The following is a 19937-nucleotide window of genomic DNA, read 5'->3' as shown; positions in this document are numbered from 1 at the left end:
TCACAATGTTTTTATTCTTCATCATATATATAGTTGCTTAATCACCAAATTTGATCATCAGCTGAAGTGTAATAGGTATAAACATTTTAATTAAAATGGTATGCATGAGTAGGAATTGGACCTCAAAACACAAAGAAACAAATATGATAGGCCTGGAAATATCACACTTTTTCAGTTATAGTGCTGATTCGATATGAAGTGAACTATTATTATCAATGACAAAGAGACCCTTATTCTTCCACAGGCTATCAAGTTGCACCCCGAAATTTGCCATAACAGAAGCCGGTAAGCAAACTGTCACCGAAATTCCATTCTCACCATTCTTGTTCTTGAATGATAGGTAACTACATGTTGCCACAGGCTGGTCGCCACCCAACCCGCCTTTGGCCGGGCCACCATAGACTGGTTTTCCCCACCCCAAATCAATGTCTCCAAATGGTGCCCGTGTTATGTCTGACACGATTAAGCTTCGCGCAACTATGGAATTAGGTTTCCGTCCTTTCAAAACCATCAGGTCAGTGACGGATCTCATGTACTCCTCCGTGACATCTCTTTTAAGTTGTTTAACAAATTCTATGGTATGACCAATTGAACTCTTGAAAAGCTTTTTGGCTGTCATAAAACCAGCTGGAGATGCAAATGCATTTCCATAGTATCCCCTGGGCAGTGGAGGATTAAATTTGCTACGAGCACTGACAAGATAGAGCAAGTGAACCTTCTCTTCAGGGCTAGGCCGTAGGGCACGAGTGTAGCACCGCCATAAGAAAGCAGTAAGCACTTCAGAGGTAGAACACGTGATCATAAAGTTACGAGGAATCAGTCCATGGAGAGCAAGAATCTCGTTGGCTCCGAAGAAGAATGAGCGATGGACCATTTTATCATCAGGTGTGGTGGCTCGGTTTGTTACATCTCCATCATCGTACTCGTGGTGGTTGCATGTAACACGAGGTGGATCCCTCGCGTTGAGCAGTTCTCTTTGCCACACCGGAAGAATAGATGGGGCACTTGCACCTCTAGCCATTTCACTTAGAGCAAACATAAACTGAAAAAGCCCAGCACCATCACACATTACATGGTTAATCCGCAAGCCTAATATAAAACCACCGCATCTGAGCCGAGTTACCTACAATGTAATAAATCAAAAGGAGGCCATAAGAAAACAGAGTTAATTATTATCACAGCCAACAAATCATTGAAAAGAGGAATGTGAGAAAACTACCTGAACATGTAACAGAGGGCAATCAAGAATTCCTACTGACCCAGGAACATCAAAAAGAAGCTCCGTGAAACACGGAAATGGTGGCTGAAATTCACCCCCAAATTGCTCAAGTGTAACGTCAGCATCAGCTTCAACGAACACCACCCCTTCTCCGCTGCACTCCACGCCCAGTTTCCGTCCAGCGCCTTGGCGCAACCGCCCTGCAAGAGGGTAGTAAAATACAAGCGTTTTGGAAAGTGCTTCCCTAATGACTTTCACAGGGTCCATTTTCTGTATGTTTTGCTTTGGGTAAAAATAAATGAAAGGGAGCTGGAAACGAAAACCCTCTTGATCATCAATGTCGGATAGGAGTTTGTAGTCGTGCGGGGTCGGCTTTGCCGGAGTTATTAGCTCCGAAGGCCGCCTTGTTACCGTAAAAACCAAGGAGTTTTGCGTTGCCATAAGATGTATGCTGAAGAGTGTGAGAGTAAGCTACTTGCACTACTGCATGCAGCATTATATATATAATCAAAGAATTATATATTAACTCATGTATAACTAGACAAATTGATCCATCTTCTGTTACCTTGTCTTGTGTATATAATTAATTAATAACTTATATTGCAATCTTTAGACTTAATCAAACACATGGGCTGGCCACAGAAACTTCACTGCCGTCTCAAACAGAATATTACTAGTTCTAGAAAGAAGTTTCGGTGCCATCAGTAGTCCCATTATTCTGATTCTGAATTTCGTGAATGATGCTATTATTTATAATCTTGATAAGAACCAGAAGACCCTTAAAACTTCGATAAACATTATATAAAAAATTACGATCAATATAAATTAAAATACAAAAATAGTCACCTAAAATATATGTATAAGCAGAGAGGTTTTAGTATTGCTACTCTTTTCAAGATCAACTAACAAAAGAGAACACTAGAGCAAATAAAAGGTTTGTAAAGGAAAAAAAAATGGTTGCAAAACACAATTGGAAATGGCACCGAAAGCACAGTTTAGATCCTGATTCCGGCCAAACGGTTGGAAGTTGAAATAACATAGACGGACAGATATAAAGTACAGAGTCCCTAAGTGAGCATGAAAAAGATCTTCACCTGAACCACTTTTTATAATTGTTGCATCTTCTAGAATCAGAAATTCATTGGAACTTTAAGTAATGCTCGAAATGTTGCTCTATTTTTTTTTATCACAAGTTTTGTTTTATATCAATTTAGCAATCATCAGTTCATTAATAGTCGTTTCTTCTAGTACAATGCTACAATCATTTGTGCCTCAAATCATGTAGAATTATTAAAAAATAATATAAATATTAAATCGGATGAAATTAATTTTTTTTTACAAAAACAATTAGTGGGGTCTAGTGCAGTAATATATTTCTTTTGGTATCATACTCTTATATTCAATATTAAATGTATTTTTATATATATAGAAATCAACAAAAAGACTTTAGAGGGTGTATATTGTTGTGGTTATGATTATCTCTTCTTTTCTTTCCTATTATAAAAATATTATTCCTATTTAAAAGTATTTTTAATATAATATTATAGGGAATATTATTAGTTGAGAGCCCCATAAACAATGGGGTGCGACGGATGGAGTAATTATTTATTTATTCTAAAGTATGCCATATATGATTGTAAATTACAAAAATGCTGAGCGCACAACTACATACCAAGTCAAAAGATAATCACTTTTCACTCCATTCACTTGAGCAAACAAACTCCCATTTTCTCTCTTGCCCCCCTCAGCTTAACTCCATTCTTCACCATATAGGCATCCAAACATTGGTATGTACATTTTGTTTGTATTTATATTTTCTCTCTGTTACTAATCTAGAACTAGTGGAAAGTAAAAGATTGGTTCATTCTGCTAGCTAAGATGAATATTCAAAGAGTTTTAGCTGATTTCACAATACTATTATTCTCTTGTTTTCAAAGCTTTCCTCTAGTTGTTTGTCATGCAGAGTTTGAAGTTGGTGAGGACCATGGTTGGATAGTTCCTTCATCAAATGATACTGGACTTTTACAACAAGTGGGCTTCCTGTATCAGATTCAAAGTTACCGATACTTAAATTTCAACCCGTGTTATTTTAAATCCTGGTTCCATTCCCTATAGAGTTTAGACGCAATGAGATTGTGATGAGGGAAGAATATCAAGTCCTGCTTTTCTGTAATCAAATATGTAAAGAAGATGACTACAAAAGTAGGAAATAAACTCTAGTTAGTTCCGAAAATTTAACAGAAAGGAAGAAAATATTGACAGCATTCGGGCAAAATAAGATACACAGGGTTCAATTTCTACCCATAATAATAGATTATAGCCTTATGACACTATAATATTGTGGTTTGTATGTTTTATTTATATAGTCCTATAAATTTATGTAAACACTTGTGTACTATCAACATAGTAACATAGTCATGTAGTATACCCAGCAAACGAAACTGGTCAACCAATATTGCACAAGAGAAGCTCTCTCAATCCATATTACATAACAGGGAACAATTAACATTGTCATTGTCATTTTTTGTACCGAGTGTTTGACATACATTCTACAGCATGAATACTAGCCTGTATAATTATAAATAAATTAGATAAAAATTAATAAAAAGAAAAGCTCAACGCAAAATTGGAACACAGCTCATCAGAGCTAGCTGCTATTGGATCATTTCTGGTGTCATACCTGTGTCACTGTCCATCTTCCCGGACTGGTCATCAATGGCCTGAACTTCTGTTCCCATGTGGATTGCTACTGCTGAATCCATTTCGACTTCGTCCATCTTTTCGTTTTGTATTCCTGAATTTGGATGCACCACTGTCTATGTTAATACAGACCTTCGGAGGGTTATCAAAGCAAAATGAAGCTGCCACCCCCTGCAAAGAATTTATTAATTGGTCATTGGCTTGTGTGAGTATTCAAAAAAGTCATTCACAAAATTTATGCAATAGAAATGAGATACTGAACAAACCGAAAACAGAATAGACATAAAGATCAACTTATCTCGCAATAAGGACTGACAGATTATATAACTATTTGTTATGTATTCTAGTTATGTACTGCAGCAAAATTGCCATCCTGACTGGCACAAATAATTTATGTGTATCCCTAGTTTGAAATTTTGGTGGATGAATCGAAATGCACCAATGGCTTTGTGCAGTTAATAATCAAAAATCATATGTACTTCCAATAGTACCAGACCAAATTGAAGGATAACCCTATGCACATAGTAATAAGTACTCCCTCTGTCCTATAATAACTGGCGTTATATAAAATTTTAAAGTCAAACTAAGCTAACTTTGACCAATAATTATTAATTATTATTAGACATAAAAATTATAAAAAAAATTATAGTTGATTTACTATTAAATAAACTTTTTGAATTTATAAAGTTATTAATAAATATTATATAATTTGCAGACAAACTTAAATGAGTTTGACTTTTAAAATTGGTATACCGCCAATAAATTCAGGACGGGGGGAGTATTATCCAAGCAAATGATGAATTTGGAGACTCCCTGATCCTATTTTCACATCCCTAACATGTAAGATGAACTGCTGAAAATGAGACTGCATCAGTAAGTACTAAGAGTCACCTGCAGATCAAGGCGGTGAACATTAAAGATGTCCTTGCTAGAATGTGAATTGTATGCTAATACATAAGATCTATATGCTTCTTTAGCAGACTTGTTCAGATAATAATTTTTAGACACCAACTTTTCCTGCACATATAAGAAGAAGTTAATTGTACAAGGCACCGAGGTGTACACAATTACAAGGAAAATAATAATTATATACACATGGAAGTTACCAGATGAGATTGCACATTAGCCAGCTTCTTTTCAGGAAATTCATACTCTTTTACAGGTACCTTAGCTGCCTGAAAATTCAATGTGATATTCAAATAATATGGATATTTACAAATTTTATTTAAACAATTTAGTAAACAGCATTTGAGTTTAAAAGCTTTTTAGAAGAACATAGCTGTTTAGCATACACTTTTATGATGGCTATCTACCAGTCATCTTTTATATAATTAACCCACATCAAATTTATATTCAAACAAACCAAGAAACAATGCGTTTGGACGATTTGTACTAGCTTGAATGATCTTAACTGTTGCAAATAATATTATAGCACTTGAAAAAAGAAATTGTCATGGGCCCCACCTAGAAACCTAATAATACAAGATAAACAGAAAATGTCGATGAAAATAGCAAGACTCTATTATCAGAACTAGTAACATTTGTGTTTGTTAGTGTTGGATCATTATTATATGTCCTATATTAATGTATTGCTAACCCATGAATCTATGCAAGACCTTAAGATGGCTGAGGAACTGCAACTCTTCTGGTGTCAGGAAAAGCAGGGCCTTTCCTTTTGAACCTTCACCACGAGCTGTTCGACCAACTCTATGCACATATTCCTGAATTAGGTATCAAAAGCATGTTTAACAGGGTGAAAATTAGATGTTTAACAAGATGCATTGATAATATCCATATTTTTATTTATAACATGAAAACTAAAGCAACAAGTACAAGTGTACAACAATTAATAAAAAATTGATCAACACCTTACGATCATCTGGCGGATCGTACTGAATAATCCAGTCCTACAATCAATGTAAAACACAAATTAGCATTCAGTAACATAGTGGTTCTGTTCCTATAGTCAGAGAGAGACGCACTAGAAGGGTAAATCCTCATCTCACGATGATAATGGAGCACCATGAAATACAGCACTTAAAACAATTACTCAAAAAATATTGCTATCCATATATACAAGACTAAAGTGTAGATCTATACGCATAGTAAATTTGTAATGAACTAGTATCTCAATTTCAAAATAAAACTGTTAACTCTACTTAGTATTACTTCTTAATTCATGCAACCTGTCGAATTCAAACTGCATAAGCAGAAATATTAAAGAATCACATACCACAGAGGGAATATCAAGACCACGAGCAGCAACATTGGTACACAACAACATTCCTTTCTCTGCTTTACAGAAGTCAAAGAAAGTATTAGTTCGTTTCTGCTGCTTTTGCTGTCCATGAATGTCGAAGCAATCCACGTGAATGTACTACAGCAGTTCTGAATGAAATTTAACAGAGTCGACTGAAGAAAAGAAAACCATCACTTTTTGGGATTGATGTCGCTTTAGGAATGAATAGAGTACGATAAATCTCTTGGCACATGGCACAACACAATAGCCTTGCTCCAGTCCTTCGTTAGTGACCTAAAGATCATTACTTGTCATTCATGACCAAACAACAGTTTATTTAATAATCATGTGTTGAGTAAGATTATTTGTTTACCCAATTCCTTTCATCGTCTACACCAACGTAGACAGGATCTTTCAAGGATAAGCATGCAAGATCGGCAACCTGGAAAAGACAAAAAGAAGACATAGTGATAACAAAATTTGGGTTGTGCGTGTAATACTGTGATATTCAAAAGAATGCATTTGAAATTTAAATCCAATTAAGGACTGTGCAGTGCCCGAGTGGTGGCAAAGCACTCCTAGCTAGTGCTAGAAGAGCCCCCCTCCCCTACCAAATATATATCAACTACCAAAAAAGTGCAATATATCAAGGACCTAGGTAGAGTATAAAAGACTCTGCGGGATTTATATATCCAATACCTTCTCAGTCTGGGTAGCAGAGAAAAGAGCTGCTTGCCTCTCCTGCAATTCAAGTAACAGATAAACTTAGAGACTAAAGGACAAGTAACGTTAGTTGAGCACTTTCTTCAAATACTACGACAAGTTTACCGAAATTGCTAGAGTGAAACACAACAAGGCAAATAACATTCTGTCGGTGAAACATCAAAATAATTGTAACATGAAACATAATATCAGATTTTTGTATAAATTACAAGGATGCCAGGAACTAAGACCTTGGGTAAAATTTTAATTATTTGCTTCATTTCTTCTTCAAAGTTTGCTTCCAAAATTCTGTCAGCTTCATCAATTGTCAAACACTGCAACATCCAAAATACGACTGATAAAATAGGCTAATCTGTAATATATGAACAGCCATAAATAAAAAATAGCAATGTTGAAGGACACATGCTTGAGAATTAATTGAATCAAATGCAGGTGATGCTTCTAAAGCTTTTGAAGTGGCAAAATATGAATAATAAATGTTGCAGTACAGGGCATTACAGTTATCTTAGCTACCGATTCACAGCATTCAACAGAAAGGGAAAGTCACTAGGTTATAGACACTTTAACTTATATCGAAAGTCGAAACTGAAGTGCTAATCTAACTCTCAAATCCCAAGATCATAGTTATATTAATTATATTTTCTCAATTTCTGTATATGACAGAGTTTATCTACTCGATGTAACTTTCAGACAGGTATTTTTTTAGGAAATAGCACAAGTGCTATACCAGCTGACATGATTAAAATATCACCAATCTACCATTTCAATATACATTTCTATAGCATGATGACCATATAGTAGAACAAGTTCAATTAATAAGAGCAAGTCCAATGCTAGATGCTATATATCTATTGCTATTGCTATAATATAGCACCAAAAAATGTTTTTTGGTGCTAAAATAAAACTTGCACTCCAATGCTAAGTTCTATAATTAGTTTCAAATCTAACCAACTCATTAACTTTTACCTAACTTCTATATAGAACAAACTCTTTAACTTTTACCTAACTCATTAACTAGTTTCCAATTTCTAGTTATTGATGATGTGGCAACATGGATGGATCCATCCTTGGTTTCAAATATAGAACCAAAGATGCATCTAAGCATGGATGCATCCAAATATAGCACCCCTTTGGAGTTGAGTTTTTGTACTTTTGATGCTATAATATAGCAATAGAACCAAGTATAGCATTGCATTGGAGTTGCTCTAACAATATCCACAGCCAGAGGCGAGAACAAATGAAGATGTAATTCCAACATAAGAGGGGGAAATGTACACCAAACAAACTATCAAATTATTAAGTAAAAAAAAAGTCTTGTTACATGTTTCAGACATAGACCACTTAGTCTGCAAATGCATAATGACTCAATCTACACATCTATATAATCGCATTCTCATCATCCTCTTAGTTGTTCTTAAAGCTAACAGAATATCTAGGAGAAACTAAAACTAGAAATCCCTCAATATTTTCTCACCAACGTTTCTGCCATGTTGTCCTAATTACATTGAGTTGAGATGAGCGTATATTGGTCTTGATGAACTTAGTAGCACAAGGGAGGCATATAATCCATCAACGTTTGCTTATATGAAAGTTTAGTGTGGTAAAAATAATAGCCAGGGATACCTTTAGACGATTGTATATAAACCCCTTGGTGTTTTGAAGATGATCAAGAAGTCGCCCAGGGGTTGCTACCAATAAATTAACTCCTTTAGCTAGTCGCTCTGCCTCGGTCTTCCTTGCTGAACCACCAATGACCAACCCATGAGTCTGAGAATGATACTTTAGAAGTTCCTTTGCAACTGCATGTGTCTGCAATTTTTAAACATTAGTTTAATTAGATGAGTTAGTTGATAATGTCAGCCAAAACTTGAAATATCAGTAGTCAAAAGCCGGTAGATAAATAAAACATCACATGAGTGAAATTAAATAACATTTCTAGTATTGTGCTAAATTTGGAATATAAATTGTATAACATAACACAACGTAGAAGCATAATCTATCTTCCATATTTCTAGAAAGTCGATGAATATCTATATTACAAGGAATTGTTTATGCCATACCAGAAGAAATAAATCTTGAATGATATATAACTGATTTTTTCTGTTAGGAATAAAACTTGATAAGAATAGTGCTACAAAATATATTTATTTTGCTAAGTAGTTTTAGTCTCTGCTATAAGACAATATAGTATAGTACATCTGGTATGTAGTGCTCAGAGCAAACCGTTCTGTTAGTCTAGTTTGTCTCTTTCATAGCACAGGCTTTTGTCTTTTCTTTTGGCCTCCTGGCACTGCTGTCTTCTCTTCCTATATGTATGGAACCAAGAAATCAATGTATGGTATGATTGAGAAACCATTTGGCACAAGTGTCAAGCTTCATATTCTATCTGCTTTTGATTAATCTTTCATTTCATTCTTGTCAACATGGTATCAGAGCCTTCAACTGCAGTGATAGAATAAAGCATCTCATTCATCCAGATCTTCTTTTTCACTTTTACCAACTCTCATACACAAACCCAGATCCCTCAACCCTCTTTTCAAAAACCATGTCTAACAACAGCCGCCTGTCTTTTCAAGATATGGCCAACCCTCTTTTTCTTCATCCCTCAGATGGACCAACCTCCATCTCAGTCGACAAGCTACAAGGCTCGACTGATTATCGTGCCTGGAAGCGCTCCATGGAGATAAACTTGAGCTCCAAGCGCAAACTTGGATTTGTAACAGGCACTGTCCAGCGACCCACAGATGATGAAACGCAGATTGATCTCTGGGACACCTGCAACAACATGGTCATTGCTTGGCTCACGGGTAATGTCTCTCCAAGTATAAAGAAATCTATCATGTTTGTTCCCACTGCTAGGCTTATCTGGTTAAATCTTGAAAAACGATTCTCCCTCACAAATGGATCTAGAAAATACAAAATAAACAAAGAACTCTATGAGATTCGACAAAACAGTCAATCTGTCAATGATTATTATACTTCTATGCGTGTCTTATGGGAAGAGTTAGACGCCATGAACGCTTTACCCCTTGTTCCAGACCCTAACCCACATGTTCTAAATCTTTTAAACACCATTTCTCTACATCAAGAAGAAACAAAATTATTTCAGTTCTTGAATGGCTTAGATGAATCTTATAATGCTCAGCGTAGTCAACTCTTAATGATGAGTCCCCTTCCATCTGTTGAAACTGCATCTGCCGTCCTCCAACAGGAGGAGGCACAACGTGACATTTTTCATCCTTCTCGGGTGGATAATGACACTCTTGCTCTGTTTAGCAAAACTAACCCCACTCGCCAGATTATTTGCTCCGCTTGTGGACTCAAAGGTCATAGGGGGGAGAAATGTTGGACTGTCACAGGATACCCAGAATGGCACCCGAAACACGGGTCCTCTGCACCTTCTGCTAGTCAAAAGCAGAGGTATACACCTCCGCCTCACACTCAAAAAAAGAATAGTGCCTACAAACCAAGTGGCGCACCAAAACTAGCAGCTACAGCACAAACAAGTTCACCTTCCGGGACAGATGGCATTCTCTTTACACCGCAGCAAATTGAGCAGCTCAAACTAATGCTCCCTGGCATGATGACTCCAAAAGGATCTGACACAGATGATGAAATAGACGCTCATTTTTCAGGGATGATAACTTGTAATGCTGCAGCTGGACTCACTCACAGATGGATAATCGACTCTGGAGCCTCCGATCACATGACCCCTCATATTCATAATCTATCACAGCTTCAAGCTGCTGACAATTCCACCAGTATCAACTTGCCTACTGGTGATATGGCTCAAATCAGTCACACTGGCACCGCTACTCTGGACACTGGCCTCACCTTGTATCAAGTTCTGTGTGTTCCTCAGTTTAAGCACAACCTCTTGTCTGTGCAAAAACTTGTTAAGGACTCCAACTGCCAAGTTCAGTTCTATCCTACACATTGTGTAATCTTAGATGCCAGCACCAATCATCTCAAAGGAATTGGCAAAGCTCACAACGGTCTCTACTACCTGATCAATCATCTTACTGAAGCAATACCTGAATCATGGTTCAGTTCTGATAATGCTCCAACAAAATGTCTTGCTGCAGAAACCACACAAAAGCCTGTGCTATGAAAGAGACAAACTAGACTAACAGAACGGTTTGCTCTGAGCACTACATACCAGATGTACTATACTATATTGTCTTATAGCAGAGACTAAAACTACTTAGCAAAATAAATATATTTTGTAGCACTATTCTTATCAAAACTCGATTGGCTTATAAATAATCGTTCATTCATTTAGATTGTTTGGTTACCGTATCTTTTTAAGGTAAAAGAAACGACTTATATACCTTAATTTGAAAGGAAAAAAGGAAGAATCTGAATGGTTCATTTCAAAATTTTCTGAACAATTCTGCAATATTATTCAATCAACACGGACCATTCATATTTTAACACACACCTCGTTAGTCAGGTTAAGTACGTGTGAAGTCAACTAGATTTTACTTGCTCCTATTGATATAGAAGTATCAGTATAGAGAATGTAATGTTATATTTTTGTAACTCAAACTTGGTACCAAGTCTCTCTTTCCAAATGCTTTTTTCTCTAAGCTCCGCTCTTCCTCTACAAATTTGTGCAAATCTATCTATGATTCTCTGTTTATATACTCAGTAACCAAACAATTTTTGGTGCTAATAATTTGTACAAATTTTTTTTAAGCCACTACACTCACATATCACACTCAAAACTCACATCTGATTCACCAGATAACTGGATTTATCTCAAAATCCATTAAATCAACTTTGATTCACTTTCAAATCATTATTAATAGCTTTCTTTGGACCAGGCGCATCTCATTTTGTTGGAATCATTCAATCCAGATTCAACTCACAGAAAAAAGGATATCTTGGTGCTGATACTGTCTTTAGTAAAATCTGAAAAATCAGAAAAATTAGGAGACTAGCTGATTCAATTCTAATCTGTCTATAAATTTCCTGAAGTTTACTATATCTAGAAAGTCTTTCTCGTGTTCATCTAAAGTGTGAATGCAATTAGTTCTTTATAGAAATCAAAGAGAAGTATATGATAATAAGGTGGACAAACTTTGGCTCAGTTAAAGTAAAAATTACATGTGTAACAAGAAGCATTAGAATGAGTACGAAACTGTGACCAATACAACAGAATTTATGGTTTACGGAAAAGCAAACTATGCTTGCTGCTCAGCAACTTGAGGGAATTCCAAAGTCATGGTACAAATCATATGTTATAAAAAACAAAGAATTTGGATAGACCAGAATTTAAAGTAGGTTTTCTGCTGTCCAAATTTTGGTACAAGTCCTCTAACTTGGTGCTTATAAAGTTTTTAAAAACTCGCTCAAACTGAATGTTTCTCGGCGAGAGAAACACAGAAGAGTCTGGTAATGCTTCAAACAGATGTCATAAACAATAACTGATGGATTTGGTAAAGAAAAATTTCGCCTAGTAATTAAATGATATTCAATAGAGATAGTAATTTATTGGAAAACCATAAACAACATGTAGTGATGATCTATAAAAGTAAGTTTGCAGGTTTTGAATTTAAAACTCTCAGGAAAATCGTTACAAGGATCTCCAACTTAAAAGTGTAGTTAACAACAATTTTAAATTTACTTTGATGAGAGTTGAGGACTATACCTGTATGGCAAGTTCCCTAGTTGGGCAAATGATGATAACACCCGTTCCATTCCGAGGAGCAAAATGAAGCTGATAAAGCAACTCAACTGCTGGTACTAAAAAGGCAAGTGTCTTCCCGGAACCTGTCCTCGCAGCACCAAGAACATCTATGCCTTTAATAAGAAGTGGCAAAGATCTAGCTTGAATCTGCAATTGCATATAGTTTTACTTGAGAAAGGCAGGTCCATACACAAGAAAGTAATTGCTTTATAAATGTTTTATGTACTATTAAATCAGAAGGACTGCTTGCTGGATGAAGGACAGTATAAACACTCAATTACTCAAAAGCCACAGATGTTATCAGCAAAACAAATATTATTATCAAACAGTTGTCTCTGTCTAAATAGCTAAACTTTATAGTTCCAATCTCAAGATCCTGGTTTCCTATATTAGGGAAAAATTAACAATACTCATCAGTTAAAAAATAGATCTTTCTTCAGTCTTATAGAATATCGGTTACTGAAATTCAGGAAACCCCTATTACTTGTAACAACAATATACGAGTATCACAAAACCTATAAGGCGGTGGCAATCAAGTAATCTTGAAATTTAATACATGCTTGTCATAATCCGTCTATGTAGGCATTATCCTAAAAATATTTTTTATATTAGATAAAAAGGTGCGCAAATCTTATACAAATCAGCACCATGGGTAACTTACTGATTACATATTACAACTAAGTAACAAAAAGGTGAAAACTTTACTATCAAATTCATCATTTCACAAACAGTTAAAACCAAAAGTGTATTACAAAACATAAGAAAAAAGGTATTACTTTGATACCTCAGTAGTGTAATGAAAACCCATATCTTTAATCGCTTTCATGGTAGGTTCAGACAAACTCATCGACTCAAACGTCACACTACTCATAATCCCACTCCCACTTTTCACCTTCTTCTTCTTAATCTTCTTGTCCTCTTCAACCTCATCCCCTTGTTCAACCTCATTATCGTGCTCAACCTCTTTTGTTCCCACGAATTCTTTTTCCTCACCCCCACTTTCTCCCTTTTCATTCATCTCCCCGGAGCACAATTTCTCATCCTCTTTCTTCCCTCTGTTCCTCTTACGTTTCTTCTTCACACTCTCATATCCTAGTTTCGGGTTCTGGGTCGGGTTTGTATCAGGAATTATCTCAGTATTGGCCATGCAATCTAAGTATCTAGTTCACTGTCCTGATTGCAATGTAATAAACATGAGAACTAATAAGCATAATATTAACAACAATTGAAACAATAATAGTGTAAATTATTCAACTGCCATGTATGTGTATGTAACACACTTGTTAATTAAAATTTACAAACATATACACAGGCTATTTATTACATATGCATACACAGACATGTAAAGACTTCAGTTGGGAGTTACCGATTAATATCACGATTACATCAGTTATTAGTACATCATATAGCCACACTACCTGGCAAGCTGTAGCAAGGCAGAGTCGGAGCTTGAATCGGAAGATTGAATGTGCAGTTATGCCTCTGATGCTTCTGGTGGTCGCAAGAAGCAAAGGGGCTAATGGTTGTCTGCTCGGTTGCCGCTCGATGCTGCTTAACAGGTATTGGTTTTTAAAGCAAGTCCAACGATCTTCGGGTCGGAGCCCTAAATATAATATAAATATTGGGTCGCGCTCAAGAGAGAACCACTCCTTAAAATAGAACCATAGAACCACTAGGGTTCTGCTGCAGAACCCTAAATTTTAAATAGATTTTTAGGATCTAAATCTAAATACATGTTTTTTTCATGTTTTTTCATCGTTGTGTGTGTTCAAAAATAATTTAAAAATATAATCCATAGATATTGACATTTTTTTTGTGAAGTTCTGCTGCAGAACCCCAACTAATACTTAAGTTCTGCTGCAGAACCCTTGCCTAATAAGGTAAGGGTTCTATGGTTCTCTCTCTAATGGTTCTCTCTGGAACATGACCCAATAAATATTATATAAAAAATTATGTCTTAGTAGTTTTGAACATATTCTACTAACTTCAAATCCAACAATGTGCTTTATTTTCATTATATGTTTAAAATTGTTTTATATAAAATAGAGAGAAAAGGAGAGTGTTGGTAAGAATCAATCAATATACTTATATAAAGAAGAAGCGAGGGGCGTGTAGGTGGCGCCTCTCATATCTTTCTGTTCTATTTTTCTAATTTTCTGGAATTTTTGGATGAAAAATATCAAAAATTAGAACTACCTTTTTTAGTTTCGGGTATATTAGAAGGAAGTTTCAGAATATGATTTTGTATCAGATTATTTATGGAATATAGTAACCTGAAAGTTTTAATATGATTTTGTTTCAGATTATTTAATTATTGGAAAGAGTAGCACACAAGTTTCTCTGATTTTGTATCAGATTATTTATGTAATATAGTAACTTGAAAGTTTTAATATGATTTGAAAGTTTTAATATGATTTTGTTTCAGATTATTTAATTATGGGAAAGAGTAGCACACAAGTCTCTCTGATTTTGTATCAGATTATTTATGGAATATAATAATCTGAAAGTTTTAATATGATTTTGTTTCAAATTATTTAATATTGAAAAAAAGTAGCACACAAGTAGTCTTGACATGATATTGATGGATGATATCAATAAATTAACTATTAGTGATGTATGTTTGTTAGTTATTTTTTTATAATATTTGTTTTGTTTATCGGACATGTTTGTTGTTGTTAATTTTTATATGATTCATTTTGTATATAGGAAAAAATTATTCAAGCATTATCTGTTTGTTTTTATTCTACAAATATTAATATTGAATCATTAATATAATTTTTATAGGCCGCCGCAACGCGCGGCTTCTCAACTAGTTTATTATAAAATATGAGATATGCCTCAAAAATAGGGCTTGAATGGGTTGTCCTAGTGATATTCAAAAACAGGGCTTGAATGGGTTGTCCTAGTGATATAGGGCATCACTAGGACTAGGACATTGTTGGATCAAGTTTTTTTATCAAATGCCCTATACTATGACTTAGGACACTAAATAGGGCAGTTGTTGGACTTTTAGTTGCTCGATCCTGTATTTACAAAAATAGCTTTGATGTTGTATTATATTTTGTTAAGGTCATCGAGCTCTTTATTTTTATATTATATTTTATTGATATTTACTATAAAATTTTATACCGTTGGAAATTTATGTTAATATAAAATAATATTATCTGTGAGTAGTTGTAAAAAATGAGGACTATCGGAGGTTAGAGTTGTATTTTATTGTACAATGATATTTATATATTAATATTCATAAATTTTAATGATATATTAAATAAAAATTATAGGATAAGTAATATTTTTAAAATAGAAAATATAGTATCTTCAAAAAAAAATAGAAAATATAGTTTATATTTTAAATATAACATAATATTATCCATGAGCAGTTATACTCCATCTGTTTTTTATTGTGTGATGTTTTGATTTTTGACACACATTTTCAGGTGAGTTGACCAGATAGTAAAAATTAATATTTTTGACTGGCTCTTTTTATAAATTAAAATTTTGATTATATATTTTTATTAATAAAAGGAAAATTAAAAAAAAATAATTTTAACTACTCGGTCAAGGCACGTAAAAGTACGTGGCCAAAGCCAAAGCGTTAAATATTAAAAAACATAGGACTATCGGGGATTAGAGTTGTATGTACGATATATATTATTTTTAAAATTAGATTTTATTAAAATTGAATGGTTAAGATCATTTATTTTTTTATTTTTTTTTGAATATGATTCATCTAAAATTGAACAGTTAGGATCTTTTCTATGGTTCACCTTGGACCAAAACTTTTAATCTTTCGGGTATAATAATATAGTATAGACTGCATATATTACGATATTAAAATAGATTGGTTTGATCACGAAATATGGTTTTATTTAAATAATTATTATCTTTCATTTTTAATTTTTTATTTACCGCTTAAAAATATCCTATAGATATTGCATTAATTAATCCTAGCATAATCCAATAAATACGTTTATTTGATAAGATTCGAGATCTTAATTACTTATTATTTTCAATTTCAAAAAAAAAATTACTTATTCAATCATCAATCTATCTATATATAAGGGCTTTTTTCATAAATACCTAACTCAAAAAGATTTTTTACAAAAATACTATCATTTTTTAAAACAAATTGCAAAAATACTATCATTCAATTTTTTTTTGCAAAAATACGATTTTGTATATGCAACCAAACCTGCAACTACGAGCAACCATACTTGCAACTACACATGCAACTTTTTAAAAAAACTTTTAAAATTATGTTAAGTTACATAATAGGTCGCAGAAAAGTGCTTCTGCGGGGCCAAGAATAATATCAAAAAAGCAACTGCAAAATCAAAATCAACCGCCACAACTAGCAAAATTAACACTCTCAATCAACCAACAACACAATCACGCATATAAACATATACACATAATTATATACATACATCTGTACCATACCTTTAATAGAGTTGACTCGGGACGAGTTACGATCGAGTATGGAAATTAATTGAGAATTAATCGATTGGTGATGAGAGAGAGCATAGAGAAGAGAGGGGAAGATGTGGTTTATAAGAAATTCACTTTACTAAAGTGAGAGGAGAATGCAGGAGACACAAGAATATGAAGATGGCGATGGCGATGCAATACAAATCGTATTTGTGCAAATGTTTTGACCTCAGTCATAAACAAATCGTAAGTTTGCAACAGTTTCAGGTGCACAGTACTTTTGCAAATAACATGATGAAAATGAGTATTTTTGTCAAATTCCCTATATATAAAGGAGAAGGCGGGCGTCTCTAGAATTGCTCGATTCAGTCTTCTGATTTTTCTTAAATTGCGGATAGAAAATATAATTATAATTCAAAAAATCAGTCTAAAAATAATACAATTCTTTTTTTTATTGTATTCTGAAGATACTCTAGAATCTAGAAAAATGATTCTAAAAATCAGATTCAAGTATTATAAAGACAAAAGGACTACGAAAATAGTACAATTCTTAAAAAAAAAAATAACTATTTAAGAGACGCATAATCATAAATCTTTCGTTATATTCACTATTTATTTTTATTCAAATGCCAACTGCAAGCACGAGGAATTTCCTTACTATCTTGTGGCTATTTCGCACATTGGCATGCATCGAGCAAGTAAAAATATTCAAAGTGGTGCCTTGAGTTTCATCCCAAGTGATGATCACATAAAATTCTCATGATAAGCTCCGGTTTCAACTGCAACACCAGAATTAATTTTATTCATGTTTGCATTGTTCTTCTGTCCAAAGGCATCATCGAAATAGAATTGTTCAGTCCAATCTTATAATTTTCTTAAATTTTGGATAAAAAATAAAATTATAATCTAAAACCAGGTTCAAGTACTGTATAGATAAAAGGATTGCAAATATAGTATAATTTTCTTACTTATTTAGAATCATAAAAGAGTAGAATTTTATTTATTCAAAATAACAACTATTGAAAAATATAATTAAAAAAATAGGTTCGTAGCATCTTCCAAAATATTCCAGAATTTCAAATATAATTACGAATATAGGATCTTCCAGAATCTCAAATTGTCTAAACAGGTTCTTAGCACTAAACTCACGTCATTTCATAATGGTCAAGAAGATAGCATCTCTATCATGAAAACATATTTGAGATCTTCACAACCTCATTTAAATAATTTGCATGGACTTACAACCAATCTCGATAATAGTTAGATCCAATCTTATAATCTTCTTAAATTTTGAATAGAAAATAAAGGATTGTAAAGATTTTTTTTTATCAAACTATTTTATAGTCATAGTATCTGTTCGATACCTGAATTCTGATATAGGTGAGAGTCAAACCCAAGATTTTGATTTTGAGGACGACTGAAGTATGGTTTTACCACTAAACCACTCTCAACCCATAAGGATTGTAAAGATAATAATCATTGAAAAAACTAATAGCAATAAAATTAGAACCATAAAAGAATAATAATTTTTAACTAATAAACAGGAATAATAAAATAAAAATAATTAATAATATAAAATAGGAATATATTGATTTTATGATAATGTACATGATTCTCGATTAGTATTGTGTTTGACGGGCACGGGAGGCGGCCCGAACTAATTTTTATCTAAATAATAATAATGTTCCTATTAGTAGGATAGTTGTTTGACAGGAAAGTGGCTAAAATAATTTTTTATCTATGTTATAATATATTTTTTTGTTAAAACGGGACCACGATTCAAAATAATTTTTATCCAATTATAATATTTAATTTTATCATAATTAGATAATTTTTATTATTATTGTATTTGACAGTAAGGAGGCTCAAACTAATATTTAAAGTATGATGTTTTGTTATTAGTATTGTATTTGACAAGAGAGCGGCTCAAACTAATTTTGATCTAAATTATATTGTAATATATAATTTTATCAAAAAAAATTATGGATTAATATTGTCTTTGACGAGAGAGGGCGTTTCGAACTAATTTTATTATTTGTATTGTGTTTAACAGGATGACCACTTAAACAAATTTTTATACTAATTATAATTTTTTTTTATTAGTGATATGTTTAACCGGAAGATAACTCAAAATTATTTTTATGCTATTATAATATTAATTCGTATCAAAATTTATACAAAATTTATAACACCACCGCGAAGCGCGGATTTATTCACTAGTTAACGATAAAACACAACTACTCCACCCAAGACATTGAAATATTGAATCATATAAGCAATATGTTTGGTACAACGTACAAGCTAGGATCCACACTCCACAGACTCGTCCAAAAAGGTAGTTACCAATAGGATGAGTATTCGCCGAAGCGAATACAAGAGGCTGTTTGGAAACAGCTTAAAAATCGGCTTCTGAGTTTATATAAGTTAGAAGCACTTATTTTCTACCGTTTGTGTAAAAAGTCAAGAAGTATTTATAAAAAGTTAGAAATGCTAGCTTTTGTTTCAGGAATTTTACTTATTTCCCAAACACTTTAATCACTTATATGTCTTAACTTGATTATAACTTCTACTCCAATTTTTTATTTTAAGCAAAAAGCACGTAATTTAACCACCCAAACGGCCCCCAAGTATAAACACAGTGGGATACTTAAAACAAATTGAGCATCCAGAGAGCAGCTGTTTGCTGCCATCATCTAACTCACACAATTGATAATCATCATAACATATAACTTCAATTACAAATACAAGTTACAAACCATCATCCAGCTAGTAACAAAACTTAAGCATTACCATCCATAAAATCTGATTACAACTTAAAGGTTGCAACAACTTTTTAGTTCTTGTTTGTCATCTGTTTCGGGTCATTCCAACCACAAAGTCAATAAACAAAAGAACAAAACAAAATACATGAAAAGAAGATCCTGGTATTGACACAA

At 33.5% G+C, this 19937-nt stretch overlaps 1 protein-coding gene and 1 pseudogene across 1 annotated transcript; both read right to left on the bottom strand.

Moving 5' to 3' along the window:
* Positions 1-115: 115 nt before the first annotated feature.
* On the bottom strand, positions 116-2493 carry LOC108202858 (benzyl alcohol O-benzoyltransferase). The gene is made up of 2 exons (XM_017371431.2): positions 1220-2493; positions 116-1123 (listed from the first exon to the last, which is right to left on the bottom strand). The coding sequence occupies exons 1-2, from the start codon at positions 1658-1660 to the stop codon at positions 176-178; spliced, it is 1389 nt and encodes a 462-aa protein (XP_017226920.1). The 5' UTR covers positions 1661-2493; the 3' UTR covers positions 116-175.
* Positions 2494-3639: 1146 nt separating this feature from the next.
* Positions 3640-14150, bottom strand: LOC108202857 (DEAD-box ATP-dependent RNA helicase 51-like; annotated as a pseudogene).
* Between the last annotated feature and the right edge of the window lie 5787 nt (positions 14151-19937).

This window comes from Daucus carota, chromosome 9, assembly GCF_001625215.2.
Source record: "Daucus carota subsp. sativus chromosome 9, DH1 v3.0, whole genome shotgun sequence".
NCBI lineage: Eukaryota > Viridiplantae > Streptophyta > Magnoliopsida > Apiales > Apiaceae > Daucus > Daucus carota.
This window is presented reverse-complemented; position numbering and strand designations above follow the sequence as displayed.